At 38.2% G+C, this 23227-nt stretch overlaps 1 protein-coding gene across 1 annotated transcript in view; it reads left to right on the forward strand.

Moving 5' to 3' along the window:
- mxd4 (MAX dimerization protein 4) overlaps nt 1–23227 on the forward strand; it is a 68277-nt gene that overhangs the window by 7766 nt on the left and 37284 nt on the right. The window contains exon 3 of the mRNA XM_061984048.1: nt 6950–6979. Within this exon, the coding sequence (XP_061840032.1) occupies nt 6950–6979 (30 nt within the window). The remainder of the gene's footprint in view (nt 1–6949; nt 6980–23227) is intronic.

Below are 23227 nucleotides of genomic sequence, written 5' to 3' on the forward strand. Positions count from 1 at the left end.
CACCAGTAAGCTTGTTCATAGATGTATTATAAAACTCCTGATAGAATGTCGCCATTTATTATATTTGTTACAGTCCGTGGCAGGTTGATGACCTAAGATCAGGGCAGATCAGGAACTAAGTGACCATAGTAGTTCATGGAGAAGTGCTAAATTGTTGCATATAATAATGGTGCTGAAGGATGAAAATACACATCTCCTTTGGCTTAGTAAGTTAAAGTGCTGGTATTATTGCACATAGTCCTATTACACAGGCAGTTAGCAATAACAGATGTATTAACACATGGGAAATTGTACCAAAAAAAGTAGAGATGTCCGATAATGGCTTTTTTGCCGATATTCCGATATTGTCCAACTCTTAATTACCGTTTCCGATATCAACCGATACCGATATATACAGTCGTGGAATTAACACATTATTATGTCTAATTTTGTTGTGATTCCCCGCTGGATGCATTAAATAATGTAACTTTACCATGAATTGATTAACGTGGACCCCGACTTAAACAAGTTGAAAAACTTATTGGGGTGTTACCATTTAGTGGTCAATTGTACGGAATATGTACTGTACTGTGCAATCTACTAATACAAGTTTCAATCAATCAATCAAAAACAAGGTTTTCCAAAATATGAGAACAACTTCAAATCCAGTTATGGAAAAAAGTGCCAACATGGCACTGCCATATTTATTATTGAAGTCACAAAGTGCATTATTTTTTTTAACATGCCTCAAAACAGCTTGGAATTCGGGACATGCTCTCCCTGAGATAATCCTGATACCCACTACAACTATGGGAAATACTATACTTTGACTTTCACAAAGTGCATTATTTTTTTTATTTTTTTTAAAAATGCCTCAAAACAACAGCTACAAAAACAATGAAGGCACACAGCTTCAGTCCAGAGTATACTAGAGCATACTTGCCAACCTTGAAACCTCCGAATTCGGGAGATGGGGTGGTTGAGGTGAGCGGGGTTGGGGGGGGGGGGGTGTGTTGGTGGTAGCGGGGGTGTATATTGTAGCGTCCCGGAGGAGTTAGTGCTGCAAGGGGTTCTGGGTATTTGTTCTGTTGTGTTTATGTTGTGTTACGGTGCGGATGTTCTCCCGAAATGTGTTTGTCATTCTTGTTTGGTGTGGGTTCACAGTGTGGCGCATATTTGTAACAGTGTTAAAGTTGTTTATACGGCCACCCTCAGTGTGACCTGTATGGCTGTTGATCAATAATGCCTTGCATTCACTTATGTGTGTGTAAAAGCCGCATATATTATGTGAATGGGACGTGACGACAGGTTGTAGAGGAGGCTAAAGGCAGTGCCTTTAAGGCACGCCCCCAATATTGTTGTCTGGGTGGAAATCGGGAGAAATTCGGGAGAATGGTTGCCCCGGGAGATTTTCGGGAGGGGCACTGAAATTCGGGAGTGTCCCGGGAAAATCGGGAGGGTTGGCAAGTATGCCCTACGTCTGTGTTTTACCGGATATGTACCGCTCCGTACAGCGGCGTTTTAAAAAGTCATTAATTTTTACTTTTTGAAATCGATAACGATAATTTCCGATATTACATTTTAAAGCATTTATCGGCCGATAGTATCGGCAGGCCGATATTATCGGACATCTCTAAAAAAAAGCTAACATTAGTGTATCTTCGTATGAAATATTGCACAAAATATGAATACATAACTTTTACAATGGAAATAGAAAATCCTCAGAAATCTATTGGAACTAATGGAAAGTATTCCTCGCTTTCTTATATATCCATGCTCTTGTCCTTGAATGTGATCGATCACCTATAACCCATCAGATACTAAAGCCAAAAAAAGCCTACCACTTGCAAAAATGAGTAAAAAACAAAAGTCTAAGGAGAGTTTTTTTTGCAAAAGGAAAAGGCCTGGGGCTCCGACTAATTCAATGTTATGGTGAGTTTTTTCATGAATTCATTTTTCATGCACTTATTTGCTATATTTGTCTGCAACACATGGAAGGCCGGTCTGTGAAAATAATGCCTCTATTAAGCCGGTCCCTGGTCCAGAAAGGTTGGGGACCCCTGCTTAAAAGGATACAATGAAACACAATTAAGCATAACCTGTTTTCCCACTCTTCTGGTACTTTAAATATGGAGGATGTGTTCAGTGTTAAGTCCAGGAGTACGTCACAACCAACACAACAGTGGTGGACCACAGAGATACTACACTCCTACTGCGTGCTGCAAAATGTTTTTACTTACAAAAGCTCTATGCACATATTTGATGTATGATATCATATGTACTGTCAGTGAGCACTATTGCCGTCTAGTGGCCCCATTGTTAGTCGTTTTTGCGGGCCTGTGCTAACAGGGATCGCCATGACAACCATTGCCTCCACTTTTTATAAGCACTTTTTACTTGGTCACTGTCACATAAATGGTTTTACACAGACAGCACATTTTCTATACCGCCAGTCGCATCCCGTGGTGCCCACTCAGATGCCTTGCAGTCGCCGACACAGCTGTGGGAACCGCTGCTTCGCCAGCACAAGGGCTCCCAACCCGGCCCGCAAAATATGAAAGGGCTTGTTGTGCGTCTGCCACCCACTCACGCCCCCGCCGCTTCACACTTTTGTCGTCCCTGTTTTTGTTTTTATTGTTGTGGTATCCATGACGGCCTCGTCGACAACACGGCCCGCTGTTCCCCGTCCCTGCATATCGTAACCGGGGCGGGCGGTGGGGGATGCTCGCTCCTCAGAATAGCCCACAGGCTGTGGAATTCTGCAGCAATGGAGGCCTCCAGACGTCTGAGTGTGTGGGTGGGGGGGGGGGGTGTTATCCACACTGCTGCTCGGTCAGCGTGTGGGCAATGACAGCAGTGAGTGCATGTTGCTTGTTTGTGTGTGGAAGGCACGGTGTTGGGCACCTTCCGGTTTGCCCTCACTTAAATACTAACGACCGGCAATCACTCACTTGTGTGCCACGTATGTCAATCAGAATGACCTACGACCTGTTCTCTGCGTACTACAATGCGGCCACATTAGTATCTTTACCAATCTTCAATCCCGGGCATTACAAATTAGGAACGTTTCAAGGATGAAAGAATGCGAGTTATTCTAAAACAGGACTCTCGAGAGATGGAACGGTTCACAAAATCCACAGTTCGGAACTTATTACGGTTTTGTGACACGGTTTTCAGTTCGGTGTACATTGTTGTCCTTCTTAACACCCAAGAATACCATATATCCCATTAGGGCTGGGCGATATGGACGAAAAAGTATATCTCGATATATTTTGACTTAAACCCGATATTCGATATAGACACTATATTGCCAAAAGTATTTGGCCACCTGCCTTGACTCACATATGAACTTGAAGTGCCATCCCATTACTAACCCATAGGGTTCAATATTAAGTTAAAAAGTTAAAGTACCTATTATTGTCACACACACACTCGGTGTGGCGAAATTATTCTCTGCATTTGACCCATCACCCTTGATCACCCCCTGGGAGGTGAGTGGAGCAGTGAGCAGCAGCGGTGGCCGTGCCCGGGAATAATTTTTGATGATTTAACCCCCAATTCCAACCCTTGATGCTGAGTCCCAAGCAGGGAGGTAATGGGTCCCATTTGTATAGTTTTTGGTATGACTCGGCCGGGGTTTGAACTCACAACCTACTGATCTCAGGGCGAACACTCTAACCACTAGGCCACTGATATGATGTGGGTCCACCTTTTGCAGCTATTACAGCTTCAACTCTTCTGGGAAGGCTGTCCACAAGGTTGCGGAGTGTGTTTATAGGAATTTTCCACCATTCTTCCAAAAGCGCATTGGTGAGGTCACACACTGATGTTGGTCGAGAAGGCCTGGCTCTCAGTCTCCGTTCTAATTTATTGGGTTGAGGTCAGGACTCTGTGCAGGCGAGTCAAGTTCATCCACACCAGACTCTGTCATCCATGTCTTGATGGACCTTGCTTTGTGAACTGGTGCACAGTCATGTTGGAAGAGGAAGGGGCCCGCTCCAAACTGTTCCCACAAAGTTGGGAGCATGGAATTGTCCAAAATGTTTTGGTATCCTGGAGCATTCAAAGTTCCTTTCACTGGAACTAAGGGGCAAAGCCCAACTCCTGAAAAACAACCCCGCACCATAATTCCTCCTCCACCAAACTCTTCCATTTTCTTACAATAAAGCCAACTGTTGACTTTGGAATGTTTAGAGTGAGGACATTTCACGACTGGATTTGTTGCACAGGTGGCATCCTATGACAGTTCCACGCTGGAAATCACTGAGCTCCTGAGAGCGGCCCATTCTTTCACAAATGTTTGTAGAAACAGTCTCCATGCCTAAGTGCTTGATTTTATACCTTGCCGGGCCAAGGGATTAGGACACCTGATTCTCATCATTTGTATGGGTGGCCAAATACTTTTGGCAATATAGTGTATTTCGAAAGTATACATATAAAGACATTCATTTTTGAGCAATATTCACTGAAATTGAAGTGAATGACAACTGTACTGTAAACAGTCAGTGGCACTTTTATTAACCCAGTTAGTCAAGATGAGTATTAACAGCACAGAAAATAAACGGTTTAAGTAGCACAGAATTACCTAACATAAATGAAATAGAAAACTATTCTTTCTACGTAAAATAAATAACATAGCTGTGCAAATAATACATTTTTGGCGGCATTTCTCGTGCGAAATATGCAACTGTAGAACAGTTTTGACTTGGGCTTACATGGTAAACAACTCAAATGAATGTTTTATCCAGACGCATACATTTGTCCAAATGTAGCCTACGTCGCTAAAAGAAACATCTAAAGAAGAGAATCCCTCTGCCATCTTCCACTATTTTTTTTAATATATAAATCGCCCTTCTCTCCTACGACTCTCTCTTCGTCATTTGTGATATCTGTTGTGATTTCCCTTCCTGGTTCGATGACCCGCCCTATCTTGTCTCTGATTGGCCTAATCTCAACCAATAGTGACTCACCATAGTAAACAACCAATCATGGATGTTCTCATTTTAACGTAAAATAAATTATATCGATATTACGATATTTTTCTAATTCATATCTTGTTTGAAAATATATCGCTATATCTTACAAACTCTATATGTATCGCCCAGCTCTATATCCCATTATTCAATGCAGAAATATCTTCTAAAATAACACTTAAAAATGGCTCCTAAACCTCTCTGACCCTTGAATTTAAATGCAAAACGTCTTACATTTATTGATACAATACATTATTGGACACTTTTGCCCAGTATTTCAAGTCAAAGCATATTAATGTATCGCTACAATCCCTGGATTTGGGGGTTGTGTCAATCAGCTAACATTAGCATTACCAAGGTGGTTTTCCGTGCTTTTCATTCGGCTTTTGGACAAGTAGTCATAAAATTTGGAAAAACAAAAACAAAACTATCACATGACATGGAGAAGTCATTTGGGAACTGATCAGCTCTTCGGAGTAAGATATGAATTTCGTATTTTTTTTCCGCATATTTGTGTTTGAAGTGGCCGCTTTGAGTCTGCATCCCTAAACGCGATTTCCCACAGACAAACTCACAATAACATTTCAGTCACATTATTTAAATTTCCGCGACTTTCCCCATTTAACAGCAGATTCCTTTTTTTTTTATTGGCATCAGCCATTCCGTCAACACGGAAATCATAGGGCCCTAATCTCCAAACGGATTGATAACGCACTAGGAGTGTGAATCTTTGGGCACCTAATGATCCGATCCGATTCCGATTCCTGGAGTGACGATTTCATTCAGAATTGATTCTTGATTCAACAAGATTCTCGATTTAAACCGATTTTCGCAATGTATGATTCGGTATATTATTATAATGAAAGTTTTTTTTAAACAGGTTTCCTGTTAGAAAAGCTCCTTCTGGTTGCATGAAGATGGCCTTAAAAATGTTTTTTTTTTTTCTGTATAAACGATTCTACGGTGTATCTCGTGCGCACGAGAAACTTTTTATAAAGTTATAAAAAAAAAAAATGTTTAATTATAATTTTAAATTATTAAAATTATAATTTTTTAAATTGATTTATTTTTTTTAGACATGTATCTCGTGCGTACGAGAAAGTTTCTCGTTCGCACGAGATACATGTCTAAAAAAAATAAAAATAAAAATTATAAATGTTTTTTTAAATTTTTTATAACTTTATAAAAAGTTTCTCGTGCGCACGAGATACATGTCTAAAATTAAAAAAAAAAAAATATATATATATATTTATAATTTTTATTTTTATTTTATTTTTAGACATGTATCTTGTGCGCACGAGAAACTTTCTCGTGCGCATGAGATACATGTCTAAAAGAAAAGAAAAAGAAAAATTATAAATGTTTTTTTAGATTTTTTATAACATTATAAAAAGTTTCTCATGCGCACGAGATACATGTCTAAAATTGTTTTGAAAAAACAAAAAATTATAAAACTAAAAATTTCCCCCATGTCCCTTTAGGGGCTCCATAGGATTCTGATTAAAAAAGAAATTGTAAAAAAAATAAGTTTGTAATTTTTTTTTTAATCGATTTTTGAATTTTTTTTATGAATTTAGAATTAGGATGAATTAGAATCGGGATTCGAACTTGAATCGATTTTTTTGTGCACACAAAAAAGAAAAAAACATTATCTCCAAACTGTGTCAGGTCATCCCAATGGTTTGTATTTTTTTTAAATAAATGGTTCCTTCCGTAGTACTTTGTGTGCAGAGGTAACAAACATGTGAAATAGTTTAGTAGTTGGCATACAGATGGATGACTTTCATATAGCTGGCATGGGTCTGAGTCCCGTTCAGTCAGCCGTTGATAATGGCCCCTGGGTTTGACAGGTAGCCTGTCCAAGTGGGGTCTACTTTTGGGATAGGCTCTAGCCCTCAGCAGGATAAAGCACAATAGAAGATGGATGGATGGACCGCGGCAGATAGTTGCATGTTCGTCTTTTGCTCATTCCTGTCTTTTTGTCTGTTGCCTTTCAGATCGTCGCACAACGAGCTGGAGAAACACAGGTAAGGCTGCATTTCTGCTTTTCATATTTGCAGTTGTGAGTTCCTAACATACTCCAGTAGAGGACCTGTCTACAGGTAGACGTCAGCGGTCATCTTCAAAGGGCTGTAGATTAAATCGCTTGCATTTTCGTGTCTGGAAAAAAATAAATAAGATAAGCTCTCAAAGAGAGGCTGCCATGCTGATCAGATTCGTCTCCGTTTCACTTCCTTATATGGAAAGTAAGGGAATCCTGTCTGCAATGTGTTAATCTGGCTCACAATAAAGTTGGGAGTCGTTTTTTCTAAATTGAGAGGCCCACAGACACCTGGCCACTGCGCTCTTTTCCCAGCATGACATCACTCTAAGTTGGTGTTTATTTCTTAAACGTGTTAAGGTCATCCCTGCTTGTTAAAGTCGAGTATCTGCTTTTGATTACACTAATATCTCTTTTTCACTGCGTAACACCTGAAGTATATTATACTCCACAGCCACTACTTTGCTGCGGAGGTCAATATTCCTTCTGCCTTCGGTCTCCTCCTGAGTAATTTGTTGTCTCCTAACGGTGGCCGACAGTTTCTTATCGGTGTACTGTTTTGAAGTAAAAAAACAACAACATTTAACTACAACAAAGTCAAGTAGAGCTGAGCTAAATCAAAACCGTTCTACAAGTAAAATTGTACTCAATATATAATGGTTCCTCGTTTATTGCGGCTAATTGGTTCTATGCCTGACCGTGGTAAATACATTTCCGCAAAGTATACTTATTATTGATAAATCTATTATTTACTGGAGCATAAAAATCTGTTTGCAACCTTCTAAATATGAAATTTAACCAATCAATCAATGTTTATTTATATAGCCTAAATCACAAGTGTCTCAAAGGGCTGCACAAGCCACAACGACATTCTCGGTTCAGAGCCCACATAAGGGCAAGGAAAAACTCACAACCCAGTGGGATGTCAATGTGAATGACTATGAGAAACCTTGGAGAGGACCGCAGATGTGGGTGACCCCCCTCCCCTGTAGGGGAGACCGGATGCAATGGATGTCGAGTGGGTCTTGCATAATATTGTGAAATTCCAGTCCATAGTGGATCTAACATAATAGTGATAGTCCAGTCCATAGTGGATCTAACATAATAGTGAGAGTCCAGTCCATAGTGGGGCCAGCAGGAGACCATCCCGAGCAAAGACTGGTCAGCAGCGCAGAGATGTCCCCAACCGATGCACAGGGTCCCGACTCTGGGATAATAAATAAATAAATAAATAACACCCATATAGTCACCTTTACACCCAATGTAGAGTGTGTTCTACTGTAGATTACAGTACTCACTGGTAGCCTGGAGAATACCCCAAGCGTCATTGTGATGGTTGTCACCCGGCCACTACATGGAAATAATTTGTCACATCCTGGGTAATTCCTCCAAGTTGGAACTGGTTTCCAATATGCTGAAACCAACAGCATTAGTTGTTCTGTCAAAAGTTGGTCAACTTGACAGTCGCAGGAACGAACATTGTCCGTGTTGTTAGCATTCCGTGTTGTTAGCCTTGTGTGTCCCACATCGTTCACGCCAAAGACTCACCGATGTCATGATGTCGAAGATGAAGTGCATCAACATACAGTCATTCATCTCCACTTAGCTTTGCCCGCACAGCTACTGATAGCAGTCTTGTTAGCATTAAGTACCGTATTTTTCGGACTATAAGTCGCAGTTTTTTTCATAGTTTGGCCGGGCTCCAGTGCGACTTATATATGTTTTTTTTCCTTTTTTATTATGTATTTTCGGCAGGTGCGACTTATACTCCGGTGCGACTTATACTCCGAAAAATGCGGTACTGTATTTTCCGCACTATAAGGCGCACCTAAAAACCTCCAGTTTTCTCAAAAGCTGACAGTGCGCCTTATAATCCGGTGCGCCTTATATATGGACCAATATTGAGCCACAACAGGTCTCGCAACTATGGGATGCATAAAGTAACCCCAGCCTCTACTGTAGCGTCTATTCTATGCGCCTTATAATGCGGTGCGCCTTATAAATGAACAAAGTTTTAAAATAGGCCATTCGTTGAAGGTGCGCCTTATAATCCGGTGCGCCTTATAGTGCGGAAAATACGGTAGTGGAGATGTGTTATTGATGAGGCAGGAGTGCATCAAAAAGTTGTTTTGCCAAAAGTTGGATTGCGGCGGTGAAGATACAGTAGCGCCGAGACTAGCCTTCGCGTTGTTGTTAGCTTTGTTCACCCTAACTGCGGGAACGGAAATGCCACTTGGTGAACATCTTTATCGTTCGCCACAACATAACAGCAGAAAATAAGACAAATACTGCACTATAATACAAGTAAAACATTAATACGACTTAATTTAACACTCATTTTAGGCCAAAAATGTGTACAATATGCTTAAGAATTAGAGATGTCCGATAATGGCTTTTTTGCCGATATCCGATATTCCGATATTGTCCAACTCTTAATTACCGATTCCGATATCAACCGATACCGATATATACAGTCGTGGAATTAACACATTATTATGCCTAATTTTGTTGTGATGCCCCGCTGGATGCATTAAACAATGTAACAAGGTTTTCCAAAATAAATCAACTCAAGTTATGGAAAAAAATGCCAACATGGCACTGCCATATTTATTATTGAAGTCACAAAGTGCATAATTTTTTTTTTAACAGCAGCTTGGAATTTGGGTTATGCTCTCCCTGACAGAGCATGAGGAGGTTGAGATGGGCGGGGTTGGGGGGGCGGGGTTGAGGTAGGGGGTAGCGGAGAGTGTATATTGTAGCGTCCCAGGAAGAGTTAGTGCTGCAAGGGGTTCTGGGTATTTGTTCTGTTGTGTTTATGTTGTGTTACGGTGCGGATGTTCTCCCGAAATGTGTCTGTCATTCTTGTTTGGTGTGAGTTCACAGTGTGGCGCATATTTGTAACAGTGTTAAAGTTGTTTATACGGACACCCTCAGTGTGACCTGTATGGCTGTTGACCAAGTATGCATGCATTCACTTGTGTGTGTGAAAAGCCGTAGATGTTATGTGACTGGGCCGGCACACAAAGGCAGTGCCTTCAAGGTTTATTGGCGCTCTGTACTTCTCCCTACGTCCGTGTACCACTCCGTACAGTGGCATTTTAAAAAGTCATACATTTTACTTATTGAAACCGATACCGATAATTTCCGATATCACATTTTAAAGCATTTATCGGCCAATAATATCGGCAGTCCGATATTATCGGACATCTCTACTATAATACATGTAAAACATAAATACGACTTAATTTAACACTCATTTTAGGCCAAAAATGTGTACAATGTGTTTAAGAATATATGTTTTCATTAAAAAAAAAATCTGCAATGTCGTGAAGGCGCACAATTTGAAGCGCGATTTGGGGAGGGGACAATATCTAGTATCTGAAAATAAATTTGAATTGGATCTTTGCATCAAGGTCAAGCCGTGCTCCTCTGATTGACTTGTTCAAAAAAGCCGTCCGAAAGGATTACGGAAACAGCTGATGTGACTGTCAGCATGTGAGCAGAGGCTGGCATGGGTGTGCGAGGTCAAGTTTGTGTATGTGACACAGTCATCCACGTTGAGGGATTAGTCAGTCACATGTCTGCGAGTGGACGTGCCGAGCAGAGACAAACATGTCGGGGCATATCCCACTTTGAGACAAGAGGGAGAAGTGTGATTACACCGCAGATGTTGAGACACAACAGTTACCTCACGTCCGACTGCAGGTGTGGTTAATACAAAAAGCAGCGTGACGTCCACACTCACACATGCCAGTAAAATAAGTTTAGTCACTTCCCTTATTATCTCTTTTACCTATTAGGGTGTACAGTTGTATCCAAAGTTTCCCTTAAAAAAGAAAAAGTCAGTTGACAACAATTAAAAAAAAAAAACATATCCAACGGCATTGATCAGTAAGTGCACTCCAATGCAACACACGGCGTTATAAACCCTTACTGTAAGGCGCTTGAGTGCAGTGCCAGGCGGGGTGCACGTGACCCCGGGTAACATGCTTTATCAGTATCACTCAGTATCATGCTTCAAACCCGTTTCGAAAAGCTGTGCACTACAAACCGTGCTCATTGTAGCCATTAATCCTGACCTCCTCATTTTCATAAAAAAAAACAATAGATACATTATATTGCCAAAAGTATTTGGCCACCTGCCTTGACTCACATATGAACTTGAAGTGCCATCCTATTCCTAACCCATAGCGTTCAATATGATGTCGGTCCACCTTTTGCAGCTATTACAGCTTCAACTCTTTCGGGAAGGCTGTCCACAAGGTTGCGGAGTGTGTTTATAGGAATTTTCCACAATTCTTCTAAAAGCGCATTGGTGAGGTCACACACTGATGTTGGTCGAGAAGGCCTGGCTCTCAGTCTCCGTTCTAATTCATCCCAAAGGTGTCCTATCGGGTTCAAGTCAGGACTCTGTGCAGGCCAGTCAAGTTCATCCACAAATTTTCTTATAAAAAAGTCGACAAATGACATTGGAATATTTATGAGGGAGGAAATTTCACGACTGGATTTGTTGCACAGGTGGCATGCTACGACAGTTCCATGCTGGAAATAACAAATGTTTGTAGAAACAGTCTCCATGCCTAAGTGCTTGATTTTATACACCTGTGGCCGGGCCATGCGATTAGAACACCTGATTCTGATCATTTGGATGGATGGCCAAATACTTTTGACAATATAGTGTAAATAGCACAAATTGTTGATATAAAAAAATATATAAATAACACAAATTATTTTTTGTTTTGTTGGTTAAAGTTTTTTTTATATATTGTCAATAGTACTGATCAATTTGAATTTGTTATTATTTATTTAGTTGAAGTATTTTTTTCAGTATCCAATGGTTCAAATCAGTCAAACATATTTATAATTTAAGAAACTATAAAAAAATTTACACTGTAGGCAAATTGATGCACTTAAAAAAAAAATGTTACAAAGTAAAAAACAACGTTATTAAAGTATTTTCTGTTGGAAGTTGATCTATATTTTTTTATGTTTTGTTTTCTTTAATGTTAATAAGGATACAATGTTGTGCAAAGGTGTACTCATAACAATATTATAGTCTTGGTGGAGATTGGGGGCAGCGCAAAATGTCTTCTTCTTCCTGGGGGGGGCGTAACAAAAAAAAAAATTGAGAAGCAATCAGCCAACTGATTGATGGTCTGTATGCGAGCTAGAAAGTCACTTTCTAGTTCACAGAAAGTAAAGTAAGATGACGGGGATCGTATCATTGTCTATTTTGGTTCGTAAACATAGCAAAAGTTCAAATCAATTTGTCTGCAGACATTTTTATCAAGACTTTTGTACACCCATCTAACTAACAATCAAGACAATAACCCTGTCCTCTGCGCTTGGCGTCATATAAAAAACGGGATAAGGCAAACCAAAATATGTCTGAATGTTCTCATTCTTCCAGGTCGTTGTAATCTCAGGGCATTCAATCGATCGCAACTGGACTGTTTGGTTTGTCTCAAGAAGACGAGTAGTCTTCGTTAGTTCGTGCTCATAGAATTAGATTGGTCAGATCTCGCCTAGCGACTGGTGCCAAAACACTGGGGTTTATATAACGTCTTAGAAACGTCTTCCAAGACAAACCAAACAGTCCAGTTGCGATCGATTGAATGCCCTGAGACAAACAAAAATAACAAAACACTGTTATTCATCCATGCGCAAAGGGTGGAACATCTTTAACCCGTCCACTTTTCAAAATATATTTTCTTTTGCAGATTACATCATATCTAAATTCTCAAATACCACACCATTTTTAAAGTGGACCTTTTGAGGATTTTTTCTCTTTTCCGAATTACAAATGTTGGATATTAGGATACACGATTATCTAGGGGTGTAACGGTACGTGTATTTGTATTGAACCGTTTCGGTACGGGGGTGTCAGTTCGGTTCGGAGGTGTACCGAACGAGTTTCCACACGGACATATTAAGTAGCGTAACACACGTTGTGTAAACTATGCACACCGAGGCACAACACACGGCATGCTAGCAGCTAACGGGCTACGATAGACTGATCATACGTCCTCTTTTCACCGGACATATCCTCTTTTGCGGGGCTGTCCGGGCGGAGTTTTTTTAAATGCCTCAAATGTCCGGCATTTTGAGAGTTAGGGTTGCATGTATTTTCAATGCACGTTCAGGGTCAAGAAGGGGTTAAAAACAAAACAAATTGTGCGCGCAGCAGCATTCGTGAGGGAGGGGCAGAGACAGAGAGAGCAAGAGAGTTATGATAAACGCGCATGCGTCGCCAGGCTCTGCTTTTTATCCATAAATTTATCAGATTACATTTTTTATTATCTATAGCAGGGGTGCCAAAAGTGTGCCCCGGAGGCCATTTGCGGCCCACAGATAATGTTTTAAAGGCCCACGGCACATTCGAAAAATACTATTAAAACAACAAAAACATAACAAAAATGAAAAAAAAAGAAGCTTAAAGGTTAAATGTAATTTAGAAAAAGTTGCAATGTTGATTAATAAAACAAAGCTGTTTTTTTGTCGAACAGACAACCTTAATTTGTCAAGCATTAATATAAAAAGTAGCATTACTGCTAATATGTAGCATCATTTGAAAACTCACCTGCTAGAGAATGAAGAGTGCTTACTTTGCATGTCAACGTCTCAGTTCGGTGCCACACACCCACACCATCAAAATGCAGAGGCAAACATTTCTAGATCAACACCGTATGAATAAGATAGTGATTTTTTTAGTTGTGATTTCCTTCTCTACATGAAAGTTTTAAAGTAGCATATATTAATGCAGTATGAAGAAGAATGTATGTAGACACATAGAATCATCATACTGCTGTGATTATATGCATCAAGTGTTCATTCAAGGCTAAGGCAAAATATCGAGATATATATCGTGTATCGCGATATGGCCTTAAAATATCGCGATATTAAAAAAAGGCCATATCGCCCAGCCCGAGTTTGAGGCTATAAATGCTGGAAAATGCAGCCTTTTTTGGTGCGGCTAATGTTGTGACCAGCGAATTTACATGTTGTTTATGAATTTTATTTTCGACCGTAACTAAAAAATAGCGGTGATGTTCGTCTTCGAGATAGATATTTGACAGTGCACATTTTCAAAGCTGGGTCCTCATACTTTTGAAGAGGGTTTTATTTTTAATCCATAGGGAACGCCTCCGCACACAAATCGTGTGCAGACATATTCAGAAAGTGGGTTGAAATTGTAACTGTGAAGCAAAACGTATGCATAATTTACACCAAAGCATTTCCAATACATATTATCTACAACACAAGGAAGCGTGTTGAATGTAGATTGAAATCATCATAGAAAGAATAATCATTCTTTGATGACTTTTTAAGATAAGAAATACAAATCAACGTGATGGCTCGGTTGATCTTGTCAGTCGGCTGTTGATTCATAAACTTAACATAAGTCACCAGCTTTCCTGTCAAACCAGTTTCGTATGTATCGGGCCAGCCTGGATCGTCAATTCAACGTTTAATCTGCTGTTATCGCTTCAAAAGAAATGCAACCTCCTGACCCTCACGCCATGACTACGCACTCCAGGGAGGTGCTGCTATTTAAGTCGTGACTCACTGTCTTTGTTTGGTCGCACTGCGCTATTTTTGTGCTCAACGTAGACAAGATGACGGATGGAAGTCTGGTTAAGATGCCTCAAGGCAGTAGTATTAGTTAGTTGGATAGTAGTAAAAAAAAAAAAATGGTAAAATGGGTTATACTTGTACAGCGCTTTTCTACCTTCAAGGTACTTTGACACTATTTCCACATTCACCCATTCACACACATTCACAAACTGAAGTGTCTTGATCAAGGACACAATGGACGTGACTAGGTTGGTAGAAGGTGGGGATTGAACCAGGAAACCTTAGGTTCCTGGCACGGTCACTCTCCCAACTGCGCCACGCCGTCCCCCTCATCCGGAAAAAACCACACCGGAAATGTGTCCCGTAAAAAAACGTCCGACTGGAACTCTAATAACTAAAGTTCCTTAGGTGAATAATGTAAACTCACTACGCCGGTATGTTTTAGCGCTTTCATGGCGAGTTTACTGACAGATATAAGTAAGAACTTTACACTACTTTGTCACACAACCTCAGGTTGCTGACGTGGCGCGGTTGGGAGTAGGTATATACCTGTATATATAAATATATGTATGTATATATGTATAGTGATACGATTAAAACATTGGATTCAAACCGATGTCTCATTTATCACCCTCCACCATTTTTTATTACAACTGGGTGCTAACGTCATTAGCATGTACCTCAGCGTTGGAAATGTCAAATTATTGTACCAGGATCGTATTTTGAGGGCAAATATTGTCTGAATCTGATTTGACGTCGCTTGTTGCTCAGGAGGACCATCTGCTGCTGTAAAATATTAACACAAACCGTGTAAGGCACGGGGGCCATATCTGGCCTGCCACATCTTTTTATGTGGCCTGCGAAAGCCTGAAATTAGTATGAGTCTTTTCTAACTAAATGTATTCAACTTTCCATTTTGACAAACAAATACTTGTACTGCATGCAATTTTTATATTTTTTCAACTTTATCTAATATTGCAACAAATATGATACTATCATACCTTCACAAATTAAAAAAACAACATAAATAAATATCAGCTTAAGCAAGTTATCCATCAAATTGTGCAATGTAAAAATAATGGTAAAAAACTGGTAGATCAGTAACCGAAATTTTGACGTAAAACCCCCCCAAAACTGTGGTATCATTTAATACACCGTAAAAACAACAATCGTAGATATTACAGTAAAAGCAGTGGTACTGTTTCTCTTTTTCCATTTATATGCTGTAAAAATATTGTACAGGTTTTTTACAGTGTACATTAAAAAATATGTAATCAATAAATAATTGTGTAATAAAATCAAGCGACAATTTATATATACAGTATATGTGTGTGTATGTATATATATGTATATATATATACATATATTTATATTTATATATATACATATATGTATGTATATATATATATATATATATATACAGTATATATATATATATATATATGTATATATATATGTATGTATCTATATATGTATATATACACATATTTATGTATATATACATATATGTAGGTGTATATATATACATATATGTAGGTATATATATAAATATATGTATGTATATATGTGTATATATACACATATATGTATATATTTGTATATAAATGTATATATGTGTATGTATATATAAATGTATAGGTATATATACTGTATATATGTATACGTATGTATATGTATGTATATATACACACATATGTGGATGTATATATATATATATATACATATATGTAGGTATATATATAAATATATGTATGTATATATTTGTATATAAATGTATATATGTGTATAAATATATAAATGTATAGGTATATATTCTGTATATATGTATACGTATGTATGTATGTATGTATGTATATATGTATGTATATGTATATATATAATATAACATTTTTGTTTTGTCAGATTACAGTTGTGACAAAAAATGTAATCATTTAATGATTTTAAGTTTGAACATTGGTATGACCAATACAGCCTGCCCTGTCACTACAGTACTTGGTATTGTATCGATACACAAAATTGTAGTACCGCCCAAAACTAATGTAAAGTATCCAAACAACATAAGAATAAGTGTTTATTACATTTGAACAGAAGTGTAGATAGAACATGTTAAAACAGAAAGTAACCGACAATTAACAGTAGATTAGCAAGTAGATTAATAATAGTTTTGAGGAAATAATGAAACTGAAAATGACGCAAAATGTTACCGCATGCGTCAGCAACTAAATTAGGAGCCTTTGTAACCCGTACAAATGATCATTTATATGCCAAATAATAATTAAGCACACGAGTGAATGCTAAAAACATTTACTTCATATTCTATTGAAGATGTGACTTACGGTCGCAAAATTGTTGCTCAAAAAATGCAAAATAAAATGTATCCCACTGTTAGACCAGTCTTTCCTGCTTTTAACCTCATGCTCGCATGCTTAAATTGAACCAAATAATCACAAAACTAGCGTGTTAGCAACCTGTTAGTTTCTTTCGATGCAAGCCTATGCAATGGTGAAAGTGTTGATGTGTGTATATGCTACAGTTACCACACATGACTCATTTAATCCAATCTTGTTCAACGTAAATACAAATTTCAGAAATAATTATTTCAGGCCAGCATTGTTTCTACAGGTTGCTTCTGCAGACATGTTCTTGTTATTATTAATAGCAGACTTGCTGGCTCCCATCAAGCTGTCTGCTGTTTAAGAGGCACCCAGCTTGTATTTATGTCCTGTTATCAGAGCGAGGCTGGGCAGTGTTCGACAGGGTTGTGCGTCCTGACGTGACCTGCTTATCTGCTGCTGCCTGAGTGCAGTGCTGTGACGCTTTAGCTTGAAACCATCTCATGGGTGACTTCGCTGTTTTTTTCCACCCACATTTGTCATTGCAGTGGCATACTGTAGGCCTGCATAGGATGCACTCAGATATGTTCTGTGACACCGAAAAGATGCCATGTGGCTTGTCTCTACTGGCTAGGCTTCCTTCCTTCTGGTTGCACTTTTCCCTTTTTCTTCTTCTTTTGACACCCAGACAGTTTAAAGCTGCAAAAGGTTTTGTTTTCCAGCATGCCACCTGTTTACTGGAAAGTTCAATCGTGTGCAGATCATTGTCAGCTTTGTTGGTAATACTTCCCTCAAGTGACTCAGAGATTTATGCCTTTATTTTTATATCTACTCGTGATTGCTTTTTGGTTTCATTTTGCAGAACCCACATGACAGTTTTAATTTCTTTGGATTTCAAAACCGCCAAATGTAATAAATTTTTTGCACATTAAAAACAATGAAATTGCGAATGAATATATATATATATATATATATATATATATATATATATATATATATATATATATATATATATATATATATATATATATATATATAAATATATATATACATATATTCATATATATATGTATATATATGTGTATATATACATATGTATATATATATACATATATATATAAATATATGTGTATATATACATATATATGTATATATGTATGTATATATGTATGTGTACGAATGTATATATATGTATGTGTACGTATGTATGTATGTATATACATGTGTGTGTGTGTATATATATATATATATATATATATGTATGTATACGTATGTATGTATATACATGTGTGTGTGTGTGTATATATATATATATATATATACACATGTATGTATATATATATATATATGTATGTGTATGTATATGTATATATGTATGTATGTATGAATGTGTATATAAATATGTGTATGTATATATATATATATATATATATATGTATGTATATATGTATGTATGTATATATATATATATATATATATATTTATGTATGTGTATATATGTATATATATATATATATGTATATATACATATATGTATGTATATATATATATATATTTATGTATGTGTATATATGTATGTATATATATATATATATATATATATATATATATATATATATATATATATATATATATATATATATATATATATATATATATATATATATATATATAGTCCAAATGTTTTAAGTACAATTTTAGCTTTGTCACAGATGCACCTCACGAACCTCATTTTGCAAACTGTCCCACTATTTTGATTTCAAGGTACCTCCGCAAATCCAACCGCGACAACTGTGCAACAACTGTGGGACTTAGTATTTTAAATTGACTTCATGAGCACGGGAGCACTTGGCCATGCTCTAAGCTTCCCTTTAATTAAATTTACTCTCCCAGTGTCTTCCACTCCCAGCTGTGATGAATGACTTACTTGGCTTTCGGGGGCTCTTTTCCCCTTGAGTGAAGCCGGCCTCGCGCATGTGTGTTTGAGTTATGGCATTCTGGTCATTTCACCCCCTTTATTTTTTTTCAACTATTTTTTTTTTCTCCACAGGCCCCCACAGCTGCTTTTTCTGTTACTTCTCTCCTCATACCACCTCTTCATTTCACCCCATAAAAGTCACTGAGTCAGCAGATACCTGAGGCAGTAAGGCGAGAGAGAGAGAGCGGAGTTCCCCCCGCTCTGTCCTCTCTCACAGAGTGCCTTTATTGCTCTTATCCGGCCTTTATGCCAACACTCTTCTGTGCCAGTTGCTCCTCTTGCAGTAGTATAAGTCCTCTTTTGTGACGTGGTCTGCATGTGGAAGGTGGCAGGCCAGACACTTTTAAGGCGTTTTTTAGGTCTTACGTCACAAATACATTTTCAATATTCCAGGGAGCTTTTTAAACATGTGTGTGGCTTATTATGGCATGTGGCCTTTGTACTTAACTGAGCTCAAATGTCAGACTGTCACAAAGGTCTAGAGTCCTGCAGCCTGAGTAAGGAATGTCCTATGTGTAGTGCCAACAACATATAATGCATGGGCCTGGGTCGATACGTTTTGCGGGATGATATATTCTCTTATAAATTATTGCTGATAAACAATATCATTGTCATCATAATTTTTTTTTTGGCAAATATATTTGATTGAATTTTACCGTTAAAATCACATTTGACAATCATGCTTTGCTCACGCCGACCCTTCATACTACAGATGTCCGATAATGGTTTTTTTTGACGATATTCGATATTCCGATATTGTCCAACTCTTAATTACCGATTCCGATATCAACCGATACTATACACTACTGCCCTCTAACGTCTTGGACTTGCAACTCTAATTGCAACTTAATGTCATACTTGCAAATGATGATAATAAAACAAGATATGACAACTGGACAGCTCATTTTTACATGTTGCGATAAATTTGAGATTTTATCATGAAAGACAATTAATATTTATTAACACACACAAAAGTATCGGAAATTGGTATCGTTGATTTCCAGGTAACAGGAACTGGTACCGTAACCATCCCTAATTATAATACAGTAGTACAACAACTTAGCTCAAACCACGTGTATCTCAAAATCAAATTCTCCCATTGAAATAAATTACATTTAGTATTATTAAAATCATTGATTAAATTAAAATTAAAATCATTATGATTTAATTAGTGATTGGCTTCGCCAAAACAGCCCAATTTTAACATTTAACGTGCCTTTTAAATAAATATTGTATGAAAACAATACAATATAATTTAGTACAAACAACTACAGTAGTTTCATGAAGTACAGTAATGTAATAATGATGTACAACATTTACCTTGGAGAATGAACGTCTCTTTCCAACTGCTTTTCTGTCAAACACACCATCAGCAGCTTCTCAATATTTTAATGAATAAATGTCTGTCATTTAGATATTATTTTAGAATTCTTGGCTCTCTCTGCTTCAGTACAGTGGAGACTAACTAATGTTACATTTAAATTGCTTCACCAAGTTCATGTTTTTGATGATTTGTTTTTTTTAATTCAATTGATATCATCCGCAAAAACACTCAGTTCAAGTTCAAGCACCTGAATCTGTTTGAAAGCCAGTGACGAAGGAAAAAAAAACACGTACATGGCAATTTATTGATGCCGGCAAAATTATCGAGTTAGTTTCCATTTATCTTTCGATTACCGTATTTTGTGGGCTATCGAGCGCACTGGTATTTAAGCAGCACCCACCAAATTTTAGAAGGAAAAAATATTTTTACATATATTAGCCACTAGGGATGTCCCGATCCGATATTTGGATCAGATCGGCCGCCGATATTTGCAAAAAAATGCATATCGGCGAGGCATGGGAAAATGCCGATCCAGATCCAGTTTTAAAAAAACTCCGGTCCGTGTTTTCCAACGCACCGATTTAAAAAATACATTCCACTTTTCTGCTGCTCCCTAATTTCCATTCCGCATTTTCCAGCACACCTTCAACACATCCACAGGTCTGTGGATTCTCACGCAGTTGCTTTTAGCTGCTGGCATTACACGACAGGCTCTTCTCACTCTTTCCTGTGTCTCCCTCTCACAGACAGCAAGCGCACCTTCTTACACACGTCACATACTGTCACGTCATACGTCACATACGTATACGCCCTCCCCGAGCAGAGAGGTAGCGGCATGGCTAACGTTAGCTGTGATGCTAGCGCAGCCGCTAAGGTGCGCGCCTGCTCAAGCGTCCTCTGCGCACGGCAAATCTATGCCACGCACAAAATCAAATAAAAAAATAAGCGCATAACAATTTTCGACACACGGACACGACAGAGAAAACAGTTTTCGTCATCATTGTTCAAATATTGTAACGTCTGTCGAGACGCTTATCTCCGTTCGGTGCCACACGCCCACACCATCAAAATGCCGAGGCAAACATTTCCAGATCAACACCGTATGAAAAAAATACTGATTTTTTTTAGTTGTGATTTCCCTCTCTGCATGAAAGTTTAAAAGTAGCATATATTAATGCAGTATGAAGAAGAATGTTTTAATGTAGACACATAGAATCATCATACTGCTGTGATTATATGCATCAAGTGTTCATTCAAGGCTAAGGCAAAATATCGAGATATATATCGTGTATCGCAATATGGCCTTAAAATATCGCAATATTAAAAAAAGGCCATATCGCCCAGCCCTAGTTCAATGATGCCATTTCTGTTTGTCATGTATAATTTTGTCTATTTTGTGTTTATCCTTGAATAAACAGGTCAGTTTCTTGTTACCAACCATTGTGTATTTTTCAAACTCCCCTAATTCAGCTGGCTAGTTGTTATCAAGAGTACTAAAACCCTTTTCAACATGATTCTGACAACTAAGTAGGCTAAATAACTTTAAACTTTAATACATGCTCGGATAGGCCAGTATCGGTCAGTATCGGGATCGGATCGGAAGTGCAAAAACAATATCGGTATCGGATCGGAAGTGCAAAAACCTGCATCGGGACATCCCTATTAGCCACACATATATTAAACCGCAGGTATACACAGGTATGAAATATTTTTACATACCTTAATTGTCTCCAAAGGGTGTCTGTAACACGGCAGTAAGAAGGCCGATCAAACAAAACAGGAGTCATCGTCATGGACCCACTAGCCGCAGAAGAACAAAACTGAAAACAATACAAAAAGAATGCCATTGTAAGTTAATAATACCAACACAGATACTTGTAAATATGTTAGCATATTGGCTAATGCTAACAACTCTAGCTTAAATACATTACGATAGCACGTACAAATATGCATGGAAACACTCCTGCAGACATCACACATGGGACGTTTTAGAGAAATTGTTTTAGTTATATTGTAACACTTACAAATGTTGCTTGGCGTGATGAATGAGGAATCATTTTTAGCAGAAACCCTATGGACGGTTATACTTCCTGTTCAAGGCAAGAAACCGGAAGAACATTGTCATCCTGCAGCACTTGCAGTGAGCGAACTCGTCTAAAAGATGGCACCATAGCATAAACAGTAACACACCATGTCTGTGTGTCTATCAAATGTAATATGAAAACTATTTGTTGAATACAAAACATTATGGCCGTCCGCGAATAAAAATCCATATATTAGCCACACCGTTTAGCAGAGGTGTGGACTCGAGTCACATGACTTGGACTCGAGTCAGACTCGAGTCATGAATTTGATGACTTTAGACTCGACTTGACAAAATGTGAAGAGACTTTCAACTCGACTTAGACTTTAACATCAATGACTTGTGACTTCACTTGGACTTGAGCCTTTTGACTTGACATGACTTGCCACTTTCCCCAAAATCCAAAGCTTAAAAAGTTATTTGGGAGCGCTCCGTATTTTTCATTTTCTTCGTCTGTCTATCAGCGTGTTATTCCTGTCAGCTGGTGTGCTGTCAGTACAACAGCCAATCAAATTAGATATACGTTGTTTTCATCACACAGCATTCATCCAATCAAATTGCAGGACAACCAATGAACAAGAGTTGTCCAACAACGTGCCAGTGATAAACAATTATGTTAAAGTTGGTTTCGTTCGGGTATAAAAACTACGACTTGGTCAACAAAAAACGAATTGCGGTATGCAAATCACGCAGTTCGAATATTACAGACGGAGACGCAACAACTTCCAACTTCGTTCGACATTTGAAGTTGCACAAAGAAGGGTAAGTTTTGAATGTAAGATAACGTTTATTGGCTAAGTAACGTGACTTTTATTTGCTGTGTAGTTAAATCAGTGAGGCTGCAAACTCACTGCTAACGTTATAACCATAGACATCTTATAAGTAGACGCAGCATCGAGCGCTACTGCCTACTGGCGCAGACGAGGCGCGTGGCCGCCATC

This window comes from Nerophis lumbriciformis, linkage group LG25 (assembly GCF_033978685.3).
Source record: "Nerophis lumbriciformis linkage group LG25, RoL_Nlum_v2.1, whole genome shotgun sequence".
In the NCBI taxonomy this organism is placed as follows: domain Eukaryota; kingdom Metazoa; phylum Chordata; class Actinopteri; order Syngnathiformes; family Syngnathidae; genus Nerophis; species Nerophis lumbriciformis.